The 19,494-nt window shown below is 44.2% G+C and overlaps 1 protein-coding gene across 7 annotated transcripts; it reads right to left on the bottom strand.

Moving 5' to 3' along the window:
• Positions 1–19,408, bottom strand: RABEPK (Rab9 effector protein with kelch motifs). Of its 7 annotated transcripts, none has more exons than XM_079790886.1 (9): positions 19,292–19,408; positions 18,378–18,544; positions 14,405–14,463; positions 11,873–12,030; positions 8,440–8,592; positions 4,555–4,740; positions 2,956–3,105; positions 757–906; positions 1–349 (listed from the first exon to the last, which is right to left on the bottom strand). In XM_079790886.1, exons 3-9 carry the CDS (start codon positions 14,455–14,457, stop codon positions 60–62), a joined length of 1,140 nt encoding a protein of 379 aa, XP_079647012.1. In that variant the 5' UTR covers positions 14,458–14,463; positions 18,378–18,544; positions 19,292–19,408; the 3' UTR covers positions 1–59. The 7 variants fall into 7 exon arrangements, with proteins under 7 accessions (XP_079647012.1, XP_079647011.1, XP_079647010.1 ...); XM_079790885.1 differs by having other exon boundaries at positions 19,288–19,378; XM_079790884.1 differs by lacking the exons at positions 18,378–18,544; positions 19,292–19,408 and adding an exon at positions 15,817–15,879.
• Positions 19,409–19,494: the final 86 nt, after the last annotated feature.

Consider the following 19,494-nt stretch of genomic DNA (forward strand, 5'->3'; position numbering starts at 1 on the left):
CAGGTTTCACTTTTCTGAGAGTAACTGACATTTAAAAGTATCAAAAACGGTGGGTTTTATTAGTCAACTACAGTCACAATACAGTCATCGTAGATTTCCCCTTCGGTATTCATCCCACCAAACACAAAACAGAGCAGTGAGTCAGTCTGACTTTCCTCATGTGAGTCGCCATCTTGGGTCACTCCTTTGTCAGTGGAGTTCCCTTGCTCAGCATCACAGTTCAGAGTGACAGGAACTGGATCTTCCTCAGAAGTGCACTTCACTGGCCATGGAATGACACACATGCAATGGTCCAATCGTCCACGGGGTAGAGAAGTATCAAATTTAAGTAAGGTCCAATGCTGCTTCTCTGTTAGGGACAAAAAAAGGGAAATGAACAACAAAAACTGATGGTAGTGTTACTGTAGTTAAGTCATTCCCTAAAAGTTTGGTTTTCATTCCCTTGGATTTAGGTGTGGAGGGACCAAACAGAAACCAAAGCACTGTGGTACTTTAAAAAAAAATAGTCACATTTGTTTATAAAGACCCATGGCTCTGGCCACAAAGCTCAGTTGGTTAGAGCATCATCCTGATATGCCAAAGTTGTGGGTTCCATCCCTGGTCAGGTCACATGTAAGACTCAACCAATGAATGCATAAAGCATAAATAAGGAACAACAAATCGATGTTTCCTTCTCTCTCTGTCTCCCCCTTCCTCTCTGTCTAAAAATTCAACCCATGAAAAATTTTATAAAGACCCCAGGGTACACCTACTTACCTGTGTGATATTGGTACATTGTGTCCAGTGCTCCTGTGGGAGTCATCCCTCCGAAGACATACAGGTGTTTCCCCACAGCCACAGCTGAGTGGGCAGCACAGCCTGTGGGAGCTGCCCCCGTGGGATTTAGTTTCTGCCACTTCATGTCACCTGCCAAGAGAAAGAAAGTGGGCACTCCATAGCCTGGGACCTGCTTTCAAACTTACCAGATTCCTACAGTTCACAAACCAGTCGCTGAAAGTCACTGCCTAGGAGCTCTGAGAGGCAATACAGCAAGGTTAGTGTGCATACATATTACTTGGGGGGAAGTTTGAAATCCGGTTTGGGTCTCCAGGAAGGGGACTTAATCTATAGTTTTAATGAGCATTCCAGATGATTCCGATGTAGGTGGTCTTCAGAGCACACTGAGGTCACCTTTGGTGACTATCACCTTTAGCTATCTGGGAGCCCAGAAGTAGATGAGGTTACATGTGCGTGCATGCTTTAAATACTAACAGTTCCTTAGACAGCAACTTTGCCAAGTACTAGCTAGACACTTTAAATATCTTGCTTGCTTAATTCTCATAACGGCCCTATGAAATTGCTATTGCTTTTGCCTACCCTCTTTCTTACAGATAACAAAACAGGATTAGAGAGGGAAAGAGACTTGTCAGAGATCCCACAGCTAGCAAGTGGCAGAGCTAGAATTGTACTCAGGTCAGACTCCAAACCCTATGTTCTCTATACTGTAACTTTCTGCCTTCCAACCTGTTTCTGCATCTTTTCAAAAAAGCATTTATTTATTTATTTTTTAAAAATATATTTCTTTATTGATTTCAGAGAGGAAGGGAGAAGGAGAGAGAGATAGAAACATCAATCATGATAGAGAATCATTGATCGGCTGCCTCCTGCACACCCCACACTGGGGATCGAGCCCACAACCTGGGCATGTGCCCTTGGCCAGAATCGAACCTGAGACCCTTCAGTCTGCAGGCCGACGCTCTATCCACTGAGCCAAGCCGACTAGGGCTCAAAAAAGCATTTAAATGAGGCTGGGAATCACTGGATTTTAGGGTTAGAGATCCACCTGGTTAGGAAAGTGGGAAAAAGAGCCAGGAAGTAGTTTCTCTGCACAAGAGAGAAGGACTTTCTTTTAAAAAAGTAAGCATTTAAACCTCTTTTGACAGCCTGCAAGAAACACTTCTGTGAAGATATTTTTCATCTGTCAATTCAAGACACGGGTCCAGAGTTGGAAGGGAGAATCACCCAGTTCTGACAAAATTCTAGTCAATGCAGGAATCCCAGCCAGTGTCACCTGGCCTCAGATGTCACCAAACCAGAGAACCCATTGTTTGGCATGGTAGATGGATACACTGCACAGCAGTTCTCATGCCTCTGTGAACTGTTTCAATTCTTGTAGTCTGGACCAACCCGAACATGTTCATGTGTTCGTCCATCTATCCTTTAACAGTGGTCGCCAACCGGTGATCCGCGGACCACTGGTGGTCCGTGAGGTCTGAAAGGTTGGCGACCGCTGCTTTTACAGATAAGCACTTATCACCCAGACATTGAGCTAAGTGCTACAAATACAATGGGGAACAAAAGAGATCAAGTCTCTGTTCTAAGGAGCTCACAGTCTGAAAGAAGGACCCAGAAGGCGTCCAGGGTTTCTAGGGCACGTCAGCCCTTCAGACACTTTAAGACAATTTTCATGTTCTCCCTAACTTTTCTCTTCCCAGTGTTTTTAACTAATTAGCATGACAGTTCTGGTCACCCGCCTCCAGACACACTAGAAGTTGTTGATGCCTCTCATGGGCCTGGGGTTAATGGCTAATGCCTGAAAGAAATCCAGTTGGGGAACACAAAAGTATAAGGAATTTTAATGAAAGAACAGGATTGTTGGAAGGATGAGATAATTAATAGCTAGGTACATAGCAAAAGCTCAGATGTGATTGCTTTTATTGTTATTTATTAGTAATAGTATTCAGGCCACATTTGACAGACTAGTGAAGATTCTGCTGGCTGAACAAGTTACCCACAGCTAGGATTAAGGCTATATTCTAGCAAAGCACATTTTCTTTATTTATCTATTTTTAAATTTCTTTATTGATTAAGGTATTACATATGTGTCCTTATTCCCCCATTACCCCCCAACCCCCCTCAAGGCACATTTTATTTAATTTTAAGCAGACAAGCTCCCATGCCCTCCACCCTACTTACTTATATCAATGCAATGAAGATCATCATAGAATCTGTCCCCTGCCAAGCCTCCATGGATGAAGAGCTTTGTCCCTGCTGCCACCATCACATGACCATGCCGGGGGGATGGAGGTTTTCCAAGTGTCTCTGGCTGTGACCAGGTCAGAGTGTCTAGAAAAGTAAATTCATTGATATCAGATGACAAAGCTATGAAGCAAGAACACAAGAACTACACCGAGAAAGCAGAGATCCTCCAAGCAGAAAGTGACCTTGGAGTCATTCACTCTGACCCATCAACTCAATCCAGGCCTCCCTCTCTCCACAGCCGTGCAGCCTCTGCTTGGCTACTTCTAGGGCTGGAGAGTTCACTACCTGACATGCCTGCCCTTTCAATGGGGCATTAGGAAATCATTCCTAGGTTTCAATTTAAAAAGACCTCTCTCTGGTTGAGTCCAGATCATGTGGCTTCAAAGTTCATGCTTTCAACCACTAAGATCTACCCATGCCCCTGCAAATGAAGCTGCAGAACAGTATTTATAATTTGATTCCATGTGTGTGTTTTTAATATTTTCAAAATTCATACATGTTCATATATACTTATATACATGATTTACAAATGCATAGGGGAAGTCTGGAAGGAGAAATTAGGAACTGCCAACAGGGTTTACCTCTGTCTGGGGAGTGAAAAAGAAAGGCTAATGGAGGAACTTTTATCTTTTATTTTATAAACTGTACTGTTCCAATTTTTTAAATTGACCATTTATACTTTTTTAAAAGCAAATTTTGCTGTGGGAAGAAGGTATCAGCTAAGGGTTATACTGAAGAAGTCTAGAAGTGAGACTACTCAGCCAGGATGTCATTTTCTTTTCTTTTTTTTAAAAATTCTCACCTGAGGGTATTTTCCATTGATTTTTATTTTTTATTATTATTTTTAAAAATATATTTTGTTGATTTTTTACAGAGAGGAAGGGAAAGGGATAGAGAGTTAGAAACATTGATCAGCTGCCTCCTGCACGCCCCCTACTGGGGCAGTACCCACAACCAAAGTACACACCCTTGACCAGAATCAAACCTGGGACCTTTCCACTGAGCCAAACCGGTTAGGCCTCCATTGATTTTTAGAGAGAGTGGAAGAGAGGGAAAAACAGAGAAATATCAATGTGAGAGAAACACATCAATTGGTTGCCTCCTGCACGTGCCCCAACCAGGGCCTGGGCTGGGGAGGAGCCTGCAACCGAGTACGTGCCCTTGACCGGAATCGACCCCGGGACCCTTTGGTCTGCAGGCCGACGCTTTATCCACTGAACCAAACTGGCTAGGGCCAGGATGTCATTTTCTTTTTAATACATTTTTATTGATTTCAGAGAGGAAGGGAGAGGGGAAAGAGAGACAGAAACATCAAAGATGAGAATCATTGATCTGCTGCCTCCTGCACAACCCCCACTACGGGTCGAGCCCGCAACCCAGGCATGTGCCCTTGACTGGAATCGAACCCAGGACCTTTCAGTCCGCAGGCCAAACCAGCTAGGGCGTGGATGTCATTTTCTAACCTCTGCTTCCCACACCAGGTAAGCTGTGGACCAGGTAAGTGGCAGGCCTGTGTTGCCCACCCGTCCATACTTGCGTCAAACACATGAAGCTTCACATCTTGCACGGGCTGGGTGCCTCTCTCTCCGCCCCCAAAAACATACAGCTGGTTTCCAATGGCTGCCGATGATGTGTGGAATGTTCTTGGGGATGGTGGGGGGGTAGTCACTTCTGGCGTGGTCCAAATCCTGGTTTCTGGTCCAAAGAGAATGAAGGCACCTAAAATAATGAGACTGAGGGGCCTCTGACTGGGGCTGGGCAGCGTCACCTTTCAAACCCCAATCCCCAAGGGGGGCAGTGTAAGTCAAGGCAATGATCTCATGCCACCAAAGTCAAGGATGGGTAAGGGGCAATTCTTAGAATTTGCCCAGATAAACCCAAATCCCCAAGACTGAAAAGCCACAATTACAAGTAAGAATGTGGTCGACTTGTTTTTGGAGGCCTTCAAACATCCCCTTTGAACCCTCTTCCAGTCTGCTGACTCCTGCCCATGCCATTCAGAGGAACCCATCATCTGCCAAAAGTCATTCCCACCAGGTTCTAGAAGCCAAATGTGCCAAACTTCCCAGGATATGTATGTGGCCATTAAAAGAAAGTAGACAATAAATAAATAAATAAATAAGTAAATAAATAAATAAATGAAGTGTTTTTACGGTTTCAGTGTTTTTACTAGTAATTAGTCCCTACTAAATAATAAGTGCTAAATAAGCATTAGTTTTCCATTTTACAGATAAGGGAATTGAGCAGAGATAGATGAAGTCACTCATTTAATGGTGACAAGGCTAATAAATGATTGAGTTGGGATTCAAATTCTGTTTCGATAACACTAATACTTAAGTATTTTCCACTCTTCTGACTTGAGAATAAAGTTTTATCACCTGGGTAAGTGTATAGACGCTTATTTCTTTTTAGAATGATGTGTGAATTTTATAGAAATTAATGCATTAATTGAACACCTTCTTTGTGCAGAATCGTTGCCTTGAGCACTCTGCCATCCCCACTATCCCCACTCAATCACGGGAGGCGGACAGAAAGTATCTCCACTTTGCAGATGAGAGCACTGAAGTTCTTAAATCCTTTCCTCAGGTCACAGTAGCAGAGTAAGGGTTTGAACTCATATCTGTCAAGACTCCCACACTTGTTCTACCATAAGACACCAGGAGTTATTTCTTGCCTGGCAAATTCTGTGCCTTTTGTATAAGTCTTCATTCAATATACAAAGTGACCCATGAAGCATTTGTAATATGTGTGGGACTCAGACATGAACAAGTCTCAGCCTATATCCAAAGCCACATGGAAGTGTCTCTATAGCTACAGAGCTTGGGGAGTTTTTGGATCTTAGTGGGAGTTAGAAGGCCCACAACCTCCAGGGTCAGAAGGCTCTGGGATTGTGTTGCTGCCAAGTCAAACAGCAGCACAAATAATCACAAGGGAGTTCTAAGCCATTTGACAGACTTGTCTTAGTAACAAAAGCAACTAATGATTCACTTTCATTTTTCACATTTCTTGGGCACCGTGTCAAATTATGCTTTCTAGGAGAGAAAAAGGATCTAGTGGAAAATCAACTCCTTTGACAGACGCATTCCAAATTCTCAGTGTATTTTATTTAAACAGATGCCATCATTGAAAATCAAAAGGCCAGTGTTCTAGACGGATTTCCATCTGCCAAACTATAGCTACATTAACCACAACAACCATTATTGAGCATTAACCTTATGCCAGATATTGAATTAATTTAAATCCTTGCCAAACTCAATAAGGTAGAAACTATTAATATCCCAAAGTGACAGAGAAGACCAACTACTGTGCAAATAAGTCTATTGTTGATAGAAGGACTGGTCAAGAGTTGACTGTCATGTGAAAAAATGTCCAAGTTACTAATAATCACCAAAATGAGTATTTAAACAAGATGTTTTTACCTAATCAAATTAGCAGTGTTTAAAAATGACAATATTAAACACAGCTGGAGATAAGTTCAAAAAAATCTGGAGAGCAACTTGGTAGCACATATCAAAAGCCTTAAAGTTCGCCCTAACCGGTTTGGCTCAGTGGATGGAGCGTCGGCCTACGGACTGAAAAGTCCCAGGTTCGATTCCGGTCAAGGGCATGTATCTTGGTTGCGGGCACATCCCCAATAGGAGGTGTGCAGGAAGAAGCTGATCAATGACTCCCTCTTATCAATGTTTCTAACTCTCTATCCCTCTCTCTTCCTCTCTGTAAAAAATAAATAAAATATATATATTAAAAAAAAAAAAGCCTTAAAGTTCACAATGTTTTGCTTTTTTAAAAATTTTCATTTCTGGGCATCAATTCTAAGACAATAATTTGAAATACAGTCAATGTCTTCTGAACAAAGAGGTTCACTGCTCTGTTATTTATAATGGCAAAAACCTGAAAGCAACCTAGATGTTAAAAAACAGGAGGAAAAAAACAACAACAAAAAAACCCAAAAAAGACCAGGAGAATTATTGTATTGTCATAAAATGGAGTGTTATGCAGCCATTAAAACTGATGTTAACAAAGCACTGTTGTTAATAGGACATCATTTATGTAAGTAATTATGAAATTAAAAATAAAAAGGTACAATGGTGTAGTTGTGGAAATAATATGATCTCAGGCTTACAAAAATGCAGACAAAAGACAGAAAGGAAATACACAAAAATGTTAATAGCCTTAATGTCATAGGATTATGGGTAGTGTCTGTCCACTTACACTTTTCAAATGTTTTACAATGAATATAAATTACTAAAGGCCTGGTGCATGAAATTTGTGCACAGGAAGAGTCCCTAGGCTTGGCCAGCGATCAGGGCCTATCTGTGGGGTGACCAGCGGGGCAATTGGGGGCCCCTGCTGGCACCTGTCTTGGCTGGCCTGGTGCCGCCCACTCACCAGCCCCGCCCCCCGCCACCACTTGCCTCCCACGAGGCGACTGGTGGGGCAATTGGGGGGCGGCGCCCGCCCGCTGGCTGGCCAGCCCCACCCCCTGATCACCCCACTACTGCCGCCGCCAGTCACCTCCCTCTGCAGGGCAACCTGTGGGGCAATCGGGGTGGGGGGAGGGGAGCCCCCCGCTGGCACCTGCCTTGGCTGGCCTGGGGCCTGCGGGCTGGGGGCATCTCCTGCATTGAGCACCTTCCCCTTGGTGGTCAGTGCGGGTCATAGCAATCGGTCGTTCCGCCATTCAGTCGATTTGCATATTAGGCTTTTATTATATTGGATATGCATAAAGAGAAAACAGCAACACTATTTTAACTGACAAAAGACAAGTCCATCTCCCATGGGTAGTTTAGCCACACCTGCTCAGTAGTGATGTTCCTAAACTGCCTCCTCTCTGATAAAACTGCCAGTGAGACTAGCAGGAACTTTGCACTTTTTGGCCAAACAAAATATACCAGGAGGATCTAGGTCAGGCACTGTTGGCATTTTAGACCAGATAATTCATTATTGTGGGGCGCTGTCCTGCACAGTACGGGATATATAGCAGCATTTCCGATCTCTACCCAGTAGATGCCAGTAGCAAACTCCCCCCCAACCTTCCCAAGTTGGGATAACCAAAAATGTTTCCAGATATAGCCAAATGTCCCTTGGGGAGCACAATCACCACCCTGAACTAGGTAACAGGTTCGAGCCTGGCTCAGACTCCCTTCCCCTGGACCTGGGGTGCCCCTTGGCATAGCTGTTCTCTGAAGTCTCTTACAGCTTTGGCTTTTAAGAAGCTGATTACTGAATATGTTACTAGAAAAACAAAATGCAATTCTGCTATTTTCAGATTCTGCTAGAAGTTAAAATTCCTGTTTTCTCTGAGGTCAGCAAAGTTCAATGGATAATTCAGTACAATCCAAATGGGATTTGCTACAGGAAATGAACTGAAATTTTATTTATTTATTTAGGTAAATAAGATAACCTTTGGCTACTTACCAGGATTCAGAACTTGTAGGCAATTTCGATTTCCTGACTGGTTGGCACCTCCAAACACCCAGATGCTGTGAGGTGTGCAAGAGGGAACGAAGCTGGCATGCTCATACCGCGGCAAGAGGCCCTCCGAGGTGGCTAAGTCCCACTGGTGTGTTTCTAGAAAACATTTCACCCAGTTTCTAGATTGGGGCTGCCAACTGTTTAGATTGCTTGGCAAACTTAGGGGAGGGGAGGGAAGAGAAAACAGTCAAAAGCATAAATGAACAACCATCAGATCACTTAAAGGGAATGTGGTCAAACTCCAAAGAGTTCTATATTAGACACTTCAGGGACTATCCACAAACCCTTTTCTATGGAAACTGTCCCCATTTTCCCAACCACAGGGGTTGAACACAGAACCTGTTTGTACTACAACACCTTGACTTTCTAGCCCTAGCTGATTGGGTCAAAGGTAGCCACTTGACCCCAAATGGGCCAATCAAATACTCCCTCCCAAGAGTCCAGAATTCAAACAAATTCCTGGATTTGGGTGGCCATCTTTACCATGTGTGGAGAGGCAGAGAAAGCCAAAGTATGGAGGAGAGAAGAAGAAATATCTACATAAAGAAGATCTCCCCAAAGAGAGTGAGAAAGTAGAAGGTTTTTGTTGTGTTTTTTTTACAGATCTGCAATTCCTGCTTCCTCTCTCTCCTGAGATGAGGCTGTATTTCCAACCCTTGGATTCCTCTCTTTACTGGTTTAAAAGAGTTTCTGTTACTCACAACTGAATTATTTCTGGCTAAAACAAGTTCACAGAATAATAATACCTAACCCATTAGTCATTTTAGCTAATAAACCATTTACATAGGACCTTCACAGGCCTATCTTATTGGATCATTACAACCGTAAGTGAACCAATTTTACAGGATACTGAAACCCAGCTGGTTTAGACAGGTTAGCCAGAGTCACAAAGCTAGTAAGAGGTGACAACAACAATGTAACTGAACTAGACAGTGAGCTTCTTGAGGGCTAGAAGAGATTTATTTTACCTTTGATTCTGATGCAGGGTGTAGAAATTCAAATGCCTACACAGGAGTGGAGGGAATGTGGCAAATTGGAGCCTGAGAGCCCCATTTATAGGTGGCAGTCAGCTCCAAATAATTGTTGCATTGTAGACACACAGGCCTATAGATGTCAGATCTCCCAAAATTATCAAAAGAAGCCAAACCATTTCAATTTTTATATGTAGCCTTTTGCACATTTGGTTGGTAAACAACTCAGATTAAAACAATAACAACGTTACATGCACCTAACAAAACAATGTATGAGTCAGCAGTTTTCTTCTGCCATTGTGTATAGTACATAGTAGTTACTATTTATCAGTCCATCCATCCATTCAAATACTTATAAAGCACCTACTCTGTGCCAGGTGCTATTGTAAGTGGCTGGGGATACAATGATGAGCAATATAGCCAAGTTTCTTGTTTCCAAGGAGCTTATACTCTTGTGGGGAAGACAGATGAGAAACAAACACACGCAATAAGGGCTGTGAAGGGAGATAAGGATGGGAAAGTACAAGATACTATGAAGATATAGAGGGTGGTTGTGACATTGTGACTTACATTCAGAAATATATATATTTGACCTTCATCACGTCTAGGCACAGAGCTCCTAAAACCCTTGGAGCTTCCTAAGTGGTAAGATCAGTAAAGGTGTCTTATGCAACAAGCCCCGGGCAATCACACCTGAGTTTGTTAGGGCGGTGACTTTATGAAAAGCCTCTAAGGATGAGACTGGTTGCCAAGGAAACCAACTCTATGATTAGAGGGTTGGAACTTTCAGCCCTCACCCCTGCCCCCATCTCTGGTTGTTACCTGTACTTCTGACTGTCTGGTTATATTTCAAATTTTCCCAGGACCCCCTCTCCTCAGGTTTAATTAATTTGCAAACACTGCGTCACGGGACTCAGAGAAACATGTTGCTTGATCACCAGTTTACTATAAAAGAATATTTAACTCAGGAACGGCCAGATGGAAGAGATGCACAGGGCAGGGTATATGGGAACGAAGGTGGTGCTTCCACGCCCTCTCCAGGTGCGCCATTCTCCCCCCATCTCCATGTGATCACCACCTGGATGCTCTCTCTCTCTGAACACTGTCGTTCTGGGGTTTTATGAAAGCTTTATTACATAGTCATGGCTGATTAAATCATTGGCCACCAGCAACTGATTCAACCACCCGCTCCTCTGTCCTCCCTGGAGGTGGGGAGGGGAGATGGGGAGAGTATTACTGAAAGTTCCGACCCTCTAATCACCAGGTTAGGTGTCCTGGTGACCAGCCCACATCCTTAGGTACTTTCCCAAAGTCACCTCATTACTATAACAAAAGACGCCTTTATGACTCTCAATACTCCGGAAATTCCAAGGGTTTGGGGAGCTGTGAGCCAAGAACTATGGACAAAGACTAAATATGTATTTCTTATAAATCACAATATTGGAAATCTGAAAGATGCATAATAGCCAGGTGATGAGAAAGGGAGGAGCCCTCCAAGCAGAGGGAATAATAATACATGCAAAGGTTTGGAGACCAGAATTTCAAGATGTGTTCAAGAATCCAAAGGACACTCAGTGTAGCACATGGGGATTTGGGAAAGCCATGAAATAAAAGTTGGGAAAGGCTTGACATGCAGGAGTGACACAGTCAGATTTGTATTTTAGACAATACTCTCTGGCTAAGTATGGAAAATGCACTGTAGACGGGGCTAAACTTGGAAGCAGGGAGACCAGAGAGGAGGCTGTTGTAACCTAGTGGAGAGATGACAATTCTTGGACTACAGGAGTAGTGGAAATGGACAGACATGGATGAAGAGAGAACTATTTAGGACTTAGTGATTAATTGAATGTGTGGATGGAAGAGGAGGTGCAGTCATCAATGTCTCCCAGAGAAATAGTTGATAAATGAATGGCTGGATGTCCAGGGCTCTTTCTCCGTATTGGTTGGGTGCTCTGCTGAGACCTTAGGGACCTCTCAACAATGTTCATTTTCTTAGAGCAGTGGTTCTCAACCTTTCTAATGCCGCGACCCTTTAATACAGTTCCTCACGTTGTGGTGACCCCAACCATAAAATTATTTTCGTTGCTACTTCATAACTGTAATTTTGCTACTGTTATGAATCGTAATGTAAATATCTGTGTTTTCTGATGGTCTTAGGTGACCCACAGGTTGAGAACTGCTGCTGTAGAGCCTAAGACCATAATAATTTTATGGTTGGGGGTCACCACAACGTGAGGAACTGTATTAAAGGGTCGCGGCATTAGAAAGGTTGAGAACCACTGTCTTAGAGGAAAACCCTGCTGTGTGTTCTGAACTGGTGTTCCTAGGAATGCTCTGGTCCTGGCCAGCACCACAAAGCCCTGCTCTCTGGCTACAGGCACATGCTCTGCCGCTGCTGGTCTTACCCAGGTCCATGGTGTGCACATCTGAGAAGCTCCTGTTTGGATCTGCTCCCCCAACAATGAAGACCTTCCCTCTCTTGGCATCACCAACGGGGGGTAAATATGAGCAGCTGTGGCCAACCCGAGCACATGGGCTGTCTCCAGGGGGGGTCAGCGTGTACCTGCCAAAGGAAGGATGTATTCAGGAGGCCTGAGCAGAGAATAAATGCAGCAGTGTGTTCTTCCTATTCCTCATGAAATATTCCTAAGAATGAGGGTCTTATACAGACACAGAGCACTTAAAACTGTGTCCAGCAAAGCAGCATTTCCATTTGTACATAACCTTTGACTTTCCAATTTTGTTATTACTTTCATCTCACATTAACCTAATGGTGATGCACTGGGGTAGTAACTGTCCCCATCTGGTAGATAAACTGACACCCAGAAACGTTCAGTGGGGTGTCCGAGCACAGGATGGTAGTTCTGAGCATAGTTTGTGAATTCAGACGGACCCAGTTCAAGTCCCAGTTCAGGTGCTTTCTAGATGTCACCTTTTGGAAGTCACTTAACCTTTCTGAACCGAAATTCCCTTATTTGTAAAATGATAGCAATAGTTCTTACCTGTGAAGAGTAAGATGAAGTCTTGAAACAGTGCAGGGAAGGACTCAGTAAATGGTGGCTAGAGCTTTATGTGCAATCACACAGGAACCTACAGCCCCAGCGCTCTTGCCACTAGACCGTGGTGCTTCCTGCTCTCAAGTAATATTCACCAGAGTTTACTGATTTTAAGAGCTGATGGAAGCCAAAGCTAGGACTTTGGAAAGTCAAATACAGGATCCAGTTATTCCACTCCTTAAAGTTATTCGGAATTATGATTGAAAAATCATTCCTCAAGTTTCCTGGTTGGAAAAGACAATCCTGTAGCTATTTTTGAGGCCCTGTCTTATCTGACCTCTTTGGCTCCTTCTTCCTTCTTGTACCTTCTCCTTACCTAGCTGCCCCACTCTCCTGCTTTTTGGTTGTCTACCCCCTTTTCCGGGGGCTCTTTCTGTTTCCTTCTCTGACTCCTTTCCCACCAGCCTTCTAACCCTCAGTACCCTTGGATTGTCTTTTCGGCCTATGTTTGCTTACCTGATCTATTTTACCTGTATGGATGACTTCAATGACCACCTATCTGTATATTCGTCAGTGATTTCCAAAATCTCTGTTTCTTCCCCCGATCTCTGGTTTGATGTTCAGATTCACAGATCCCATTACACCTGAACAATTACTAACAACGTATCCTGCATGCTGCTAACTTCACTACAACCCCAGTCGCACTTAATCTGCACAAAACCCCTTTGAGGACAGTACTATTATCATCATCATTTGAGTTTTACAACTGAGGACCCAAGGCTTGGCTAAGGTTAAGTAACTTAGCCGTCCAGACACATGGTGAATAAGACAACAAAAGGTCCCTGCCTTCACAGCCCTTAAAGACTAGTTGAGAAGAGAAACATTAAACAGATACGCTCACAAATATCTGTTTCATTTCAATTGCACTATAAAGGAGTACAGGGTATACAGTATTAGAACATATCATAGGGGCACCTTACCCTGTAAGGAGGTAGGGGAGGCAGGTAGTCAGGGAAGGCTTCCTGAAGAAGTACCATTTGAACTGAAATCTGATGTATGGGTAGAAGTTAGTTGGACAAAGAGAGGCACAAAAGATGGAGGGAAAGAGTGATCCCGGTACAGGGACCAGCACACACAGTTGCTGAGTGGGACAGTGCAAGGCATGTTAAGGAAGAGAAAGAGAACAAAGGATGAGTACAGGGATTTGAGGTCGGAAAGACAGGCAGGGGCAGATCACGCAGGGCCCGGTGGGCCATTTTAAGGACTCTGGTTTTGACCTTAAGACCAATGGGGAGGCACAAAAGGGTTTTAAACGAGGGAATGCCCTGGTCAGATTTATGTGGTGTAGAAGGCAAGAGTGGACACAGGGAAGCCAGATTGAGGACTCCCTTCCAAGGTCCTGCAGAAGCTCTGCCCCATCCATCTCTACAGCCTTCTATGGTCCCTGCTTCAGCACAGATCACATTTCATCACCATCACCTGCTTCGTCCGTTAGCGCCCACTACAGCGAGACTATTCACCTTTGTGTGTTCAGCACCTACACAGCAGCTGCCCCTGTCAGGCCAGTGTTAGTTATTGAATGAAGGGTTGATTGAGCAAGCAGCCAAGAAACTGGGAAGCCAGTTAAATCCAAAGCTGATTCCCTGAGTATCTTAAAAATGAGTCACAGCTTGGGGGGAAGACACAGTGCTGAAGCTGAGGATGCCAGATGGTCAGGGCCTTCCTCTTCCTGGTGAGTGGGCTTTAATAAAATCAACATCTGCTCTGATAATTATGGCCCCACTACCTTTCCTCTGAAGACCTCAAATGGTTTGAGGCTAATTACCAGAAACTGCAGTTTTATCTCTACCCCTTTCAATAGATGTTTAAATATGTTAGTAAACCACCTATAAATGAAACAAAAACTTATGTTTTTCTCTGTCTGAATCCTTCCTTACAGACCATGTTGCTCTCCTGGGCTTGTCTCCAGGCTCCAAGACTGGCAGCTGCTTCATGGTGTTCTACATACAAGAAAAGAAAGGCACTTTTTAGAAATTTATGATGATCTTCTATCTAAAACACAAAATTAGGTCACGTCCCTCTTTAAAACCTTTCCTGTTGATGTACCAATTTCTAGGATCTGGTAAATTTGAATAAGCATTGCCAACCTTTTGATAGCAAGTTATATTTGAGAGGCAAATATAAACACAACTTTCTTAACACAATTACAGAAGTGTTTTGGCTAAAATTTTCAGTGTCTGTAATGGCTCAGTGGTTGAGCATCGACCTATGAACCAGGAGGTCAGGGTTCGATTCCCAGTCAGGGCCCATACCCGGGTGGCGGGCTCGATCCCCAGTGTGAGGCGTGCAGGAGGCAGCCGATCCATTATTCTCTCTCATCATGGATGCTTCTCTCTTTCACCCTTTCCCTTCCTTTCTGAAATCAATAAAAATATATTTAAAAAAAAGAATGATTCTTTCTAAAATAATAATAATAATAATAATAAATTTTCAGAGGTCAAGCTTACGTTTATCAAAAGATAAAACATTTCCAAAGGCTGACAAATAGGGAACTCTAGAATAAATCCTAGCCTCATCATCACATTCAAAGCTTTCTGATCTCAAACTTTTTTCCAGAAACTCACTCCACAGTTTCGTGCTATATTTGTTGTTCCTCAGGACAAGCCCTTTCATAACTTGCATCTCCTGCTGTTTTCCTTACCTGAAATGTTCCTTTCCTTCCTTGCAACCAGCAAACCCCCAGGTCACCTCCACAACCCGGTTGGAATGAACCCTCTTCAGTAAAATCTTCACTGATTTGCTGCTTTCCACTTAACATCCTCAAATTACTTCCTTCTCCCTCGGAAGGTATCTATTAAACCACCATCACTGCAGGGGTCACCGTAAATGTAATTGCCTACGTAAAAGTCTCTAGACTAGATTCTAGACTAAATTCCAAGAGAGCTGGCTGGGCCTGTCGAATTCCTTCAGAAAACCTACCTCTGGGTCCGGCATAGAGCAGAACTGAAGGATGAGTGAATGAAGAAAGTGGATGAGATTTCTGGGAGATGAATGGATAAATCCAACCTTGACCTTAAGCCACAGCCTGCGGTCCCCAAAGCCCAAAAGCTCAGTGGGATAAACTTCGTGTGGGCGGGGATCTCTCCAGTCTCGTCCCCGCGTGGCAGTGACAGGGGATAGGAGACAGGGTCGGGAGAGAAGAGGCCGGCCCCTTTCCATCCATGTGCCCAGGCCAGAGCCGGAGGAGGCCCCCTCCAACCCGGCCCGGGCCCACTTCCACTCCCCTAAAGGATAAGGCCGCCCTCACCCCAGGATCCTGTCCTGTGACCCCCCTCAGTCCCAGACCGCATTACCTGCAGCGGCTAGGGCCAGTCCCGAGCTGTGGCTCCGCCCCAACGTGGGCGGGGCTTAGGCCGTCACTCAGTCCCAGGCCCCGGAAAAGCGAGGCAGCCAACTGCTCCCCTCCGCCCCACCTGCAGGGTCCAGCCCCCAGGGATCCCCCTTAAAGGGGGCGGGGCGGGGTCCTCCGGGCTGGGATGTAGACTATTCATTTCCGGGGCACCAATTAGGCCGGCTGTTCTCGGGGTCTTAACCTGCCTGCGGAGTCAGAAAGCCAGGGCTACTTGGACAGGATTTACAAGAGAAATGCTGGAGGTTGGACGTCCACGTGGGTGACCCGATTGTGGGTTATCCTCAAGGGGCTGGGATATTTTCAGTTCCAGCGGCTGTTAGAAATGGTTTCTGACTGAGCTATGAAGATGGAAGCCCAGAGCTGCTTCAGAGAGCCCCCGCCTGTGAATGAAGCCAACACAGGAAATAAGAGGGCCAGGAGATGGAGCGTGCCTGGATCCAGCCATGCCTGAAGCCAAAATTACCTCTTTGAACATTTCATGTATGTGAGCGAGAAGTTTTTTTCTTAAGCTAATTTGCCTTCTTAATTTTATTCTTTATAAATAAAAGACTCCTAATAAATGACCTTTCGGTAGGAAAAAAAAAAAAAAGGAAATGGTTTCTGAAAGGGAGAGTTAAGGATGCTTTACCGAGTGAGAAATCTCCCTGCGCAGCCTTTGGGCCAGTTCAAGTTTTACCGCCTTAAACGGCTGACTCATTCCAGAATTAGCATGTATAATAACCATGGCAGGCACTATGGAGAGCCAGACAGACAAGGTCCCGGCGCCCTGGAGTTTACTAATCGAACTAGAGATAGAGTTAAGTTAAACAAGAACAAACAACTAGGTACATTTGTAAAAAGTGCAAGGAATAGGAACTCCATCATGAGAGTATCTATCCTTGGGTAAGTTACTTTTCTTGGCCTCGGTGTCGCTCCTGTAGGATGGAGCTAAGATTGCTGTCACAAGGTTATGATGGGGAATACATGAGCTAATGTATTTAAAGGGTTCAGGGCCCAGCCGCTGGTGCAGAGCTGGTCTTCCGTGAAGTGTAATGTTCTTCCTAGCTATACACCAACTCTAGAGACCAGTCCTGAATGGGAAGTATTCATCTGCATTATCTCTGGTCTCCATAACCATCGGTTCTCTGTGGCTTTCGTCAAAATGGATAGGTGGCTCACCTATGTCTATGTTTTAGAGAATCTCGAAACCACTTAGGAGGGTTGAGGCCAGTTGTATCCTAGGAAACAGCCAAGGAAGAAAACTACAGGAGCTCCTTAAGTACAGCTATGGTAGCTTAGTGGGAAGAAGAAAGACACACTTGGGTTCAAATCCAGGCTCCAGCACTAACCATCTAACCCTGACATTTGGCAAGTTCATTACCCGCTCCAAGCCCTGGTTTCCTCCTCTCTACAATGGGGAATAGTAATACCTACCTCCCAGAGGGAGCAGCTGTGAGGATTTGATAGTACAGGTGAAAAGCCAACTTGGTCAGTCTTCTAGCTACTTGGAACCATAATGAAAATTTATTGACAAAATGGAATGTGCCGAAACCGGTTTGGCTCGGTGGATAGAGCGTTCATCTGCGGACTGAAAGGTCCCAGGTTCGATTCCGGTCAAGGGCATGTACATTGGTTGCGGGCACATCCCCGGTAGGGGGTGTGCAGGAGGCAGCTGGTCGATGTTTCTCTCTCATCGATGTTTCTAGCTCTCTATCCCTCTCCCTTCCTCTCTGTAAAAAATCAATAAAATATATTTTAAAAAAAATGGAATGTGAGGTCTGAGCCCTCCTCACTGTTCAAATACCCTATTTCAAACACCTGGAGTCTTTGTGAATGCCCATATTAATGGGAAAATCTCCATTGACTGTCTTCCTAAGAGGAGTTTAGGAATATTCAGTCATTCTGATCTCCTGCAGCACAGAAAACCAAGGCCAGGCTGGCTCTGCCATATGCTCATGTGCATCTACATGGAGATTTTTGCTCAGAGCTGCAGAATGCTTTGACATCCCCTATGTCTTCTGGCTAGATCCATTTCAAGGTGACATGCTGGAGTTGTGCACAAACAAAAATTGGATGAGGTTTATGGGTGAAAGAGCAACCAGTTTTAATTGTGGAACCTATGCTTTTAGACTAGAAATCACATTTCAGAAAGTGCTGGAAGGAACTTTTGAGACCTATTTTTATAATGGAAATCAAGGTCCAGAGAAATTAAAATGACTAACTCACGTATATGGCAGAACCAGGAGCCCACATCTCCTGCTTTGTGCAAGGAAGATTAATAGCATATTCCAGTCAGCAAGCTCTGCACACCGGCTCTGTAAAAAACTATCCACTGTGTCTATTACCTCTTCTAAGGACCTTGCCCACACTCAGGGATGCTTCCCTCTCTCTGCTCTGGATGTCAACAGTGAGGTTCATTGAATGAGATGGGTCTGCAGAATGGAGCTTCTTAATGCCAGTTTGGCAATGTGAACACTATCACCTATTTTCACTAAGGGGATACCGTCTGCTTTCATTACCTACCTGTTCACTGACTTATCAGCAAGGGAACGAATGATGCTGATGACACCTTCTTTTCAAGCACTTTATTTGTCCTCCTTCCCAATTCTGATAAGGTATTTTGGGTAAGATTCATTCCCAGTTACTGAGGTTCAGAGATGAAAAGTGAATTGCGAGCTTTCCAAAAAGGACTGTAATTTAAAAAAAAAAAAAGTCAAACAACAGTAGTATCTTTTGCTCAATTGGAAGTTGTTTCAACAAGAAACTGAGCACATTCTCCCTATACGTTTTCCCCCTAACGTCTTAAATGTTATCTCTTCAGAAAGGCCTTTCTTGTCCACCCAATACTCAGAACTAACACATTGCACCCACTCTGTACATAACATTGTTTTAAGCCCTTCCCATATTAACTCTATTAAATGTCAGTACAAGCTTATAAGGTAAGTAGTATTCTTGTCATCTCCATATGAAGTAGACACTGTTATTACAATTTCCATATTGTAACTGAGTAAACTGGTGAACAGAAAGGATAAATAACTTTGCCAAAATAACATGGTGAGTAATAGACTTGAACTCTGGCTATCTGATACTTGATTTGGTTGGAGCATTTTTAAAAAATCCTCACCGGAGGACATGCTTTTTATTGTTTCTAGAAGGAGAGGAAGGGAGAGAGAGACACAGAGAAACATCGATGTGAGAGAGAAACATCGATGGGTCGCCTCCCGTGCACGCCCCCACCGGGTTCAAACCGGCACCCCAGGTATGTGTCCTGACCACAATCGAACCGCAACCTTTTAGCGCAGGGGATGATGCTCCAACCAACTGAAGCCACCCGGCCAGGGTCAGACTAACCTAGTTTTTTTAATTAGAGATGTTCGGGTGAGAGAATGCTTAAATGAGTCAAAGTGAGAAACCAGGGAATGGCTAGGATTACCTACTTCGTTGTTTTGCTCGGAAAAGCCTCGCTGGGTCCCCAGAGGTGAAAGTCTGGAGAAAGAAAACGGGAGGAAAACAGGAGTATCTAGTACCAAAACTACAAATCCCAGCCCGCCCCGCGGCAGCCAACTATGGGTCCCGGCAGGTTTCATTGTCCCGAAGGAACCCCTCAGGGCCTGCCGCCGGAGTTCCGCGGGAGAAGGCG

Source organism: Cnephaeus nilssonii (assembly GCF_951640355.1).
Source record: "Cnephaeus nilssonii genome assembly, chromosome: 14".
NCBI classification, from domain to species: Eukaryota; Metazoa; Chordata; class Mammalia; order Chiroptera; family Vespertilionidae; genus Cnephaeus; species Cnephaeus nilssonii.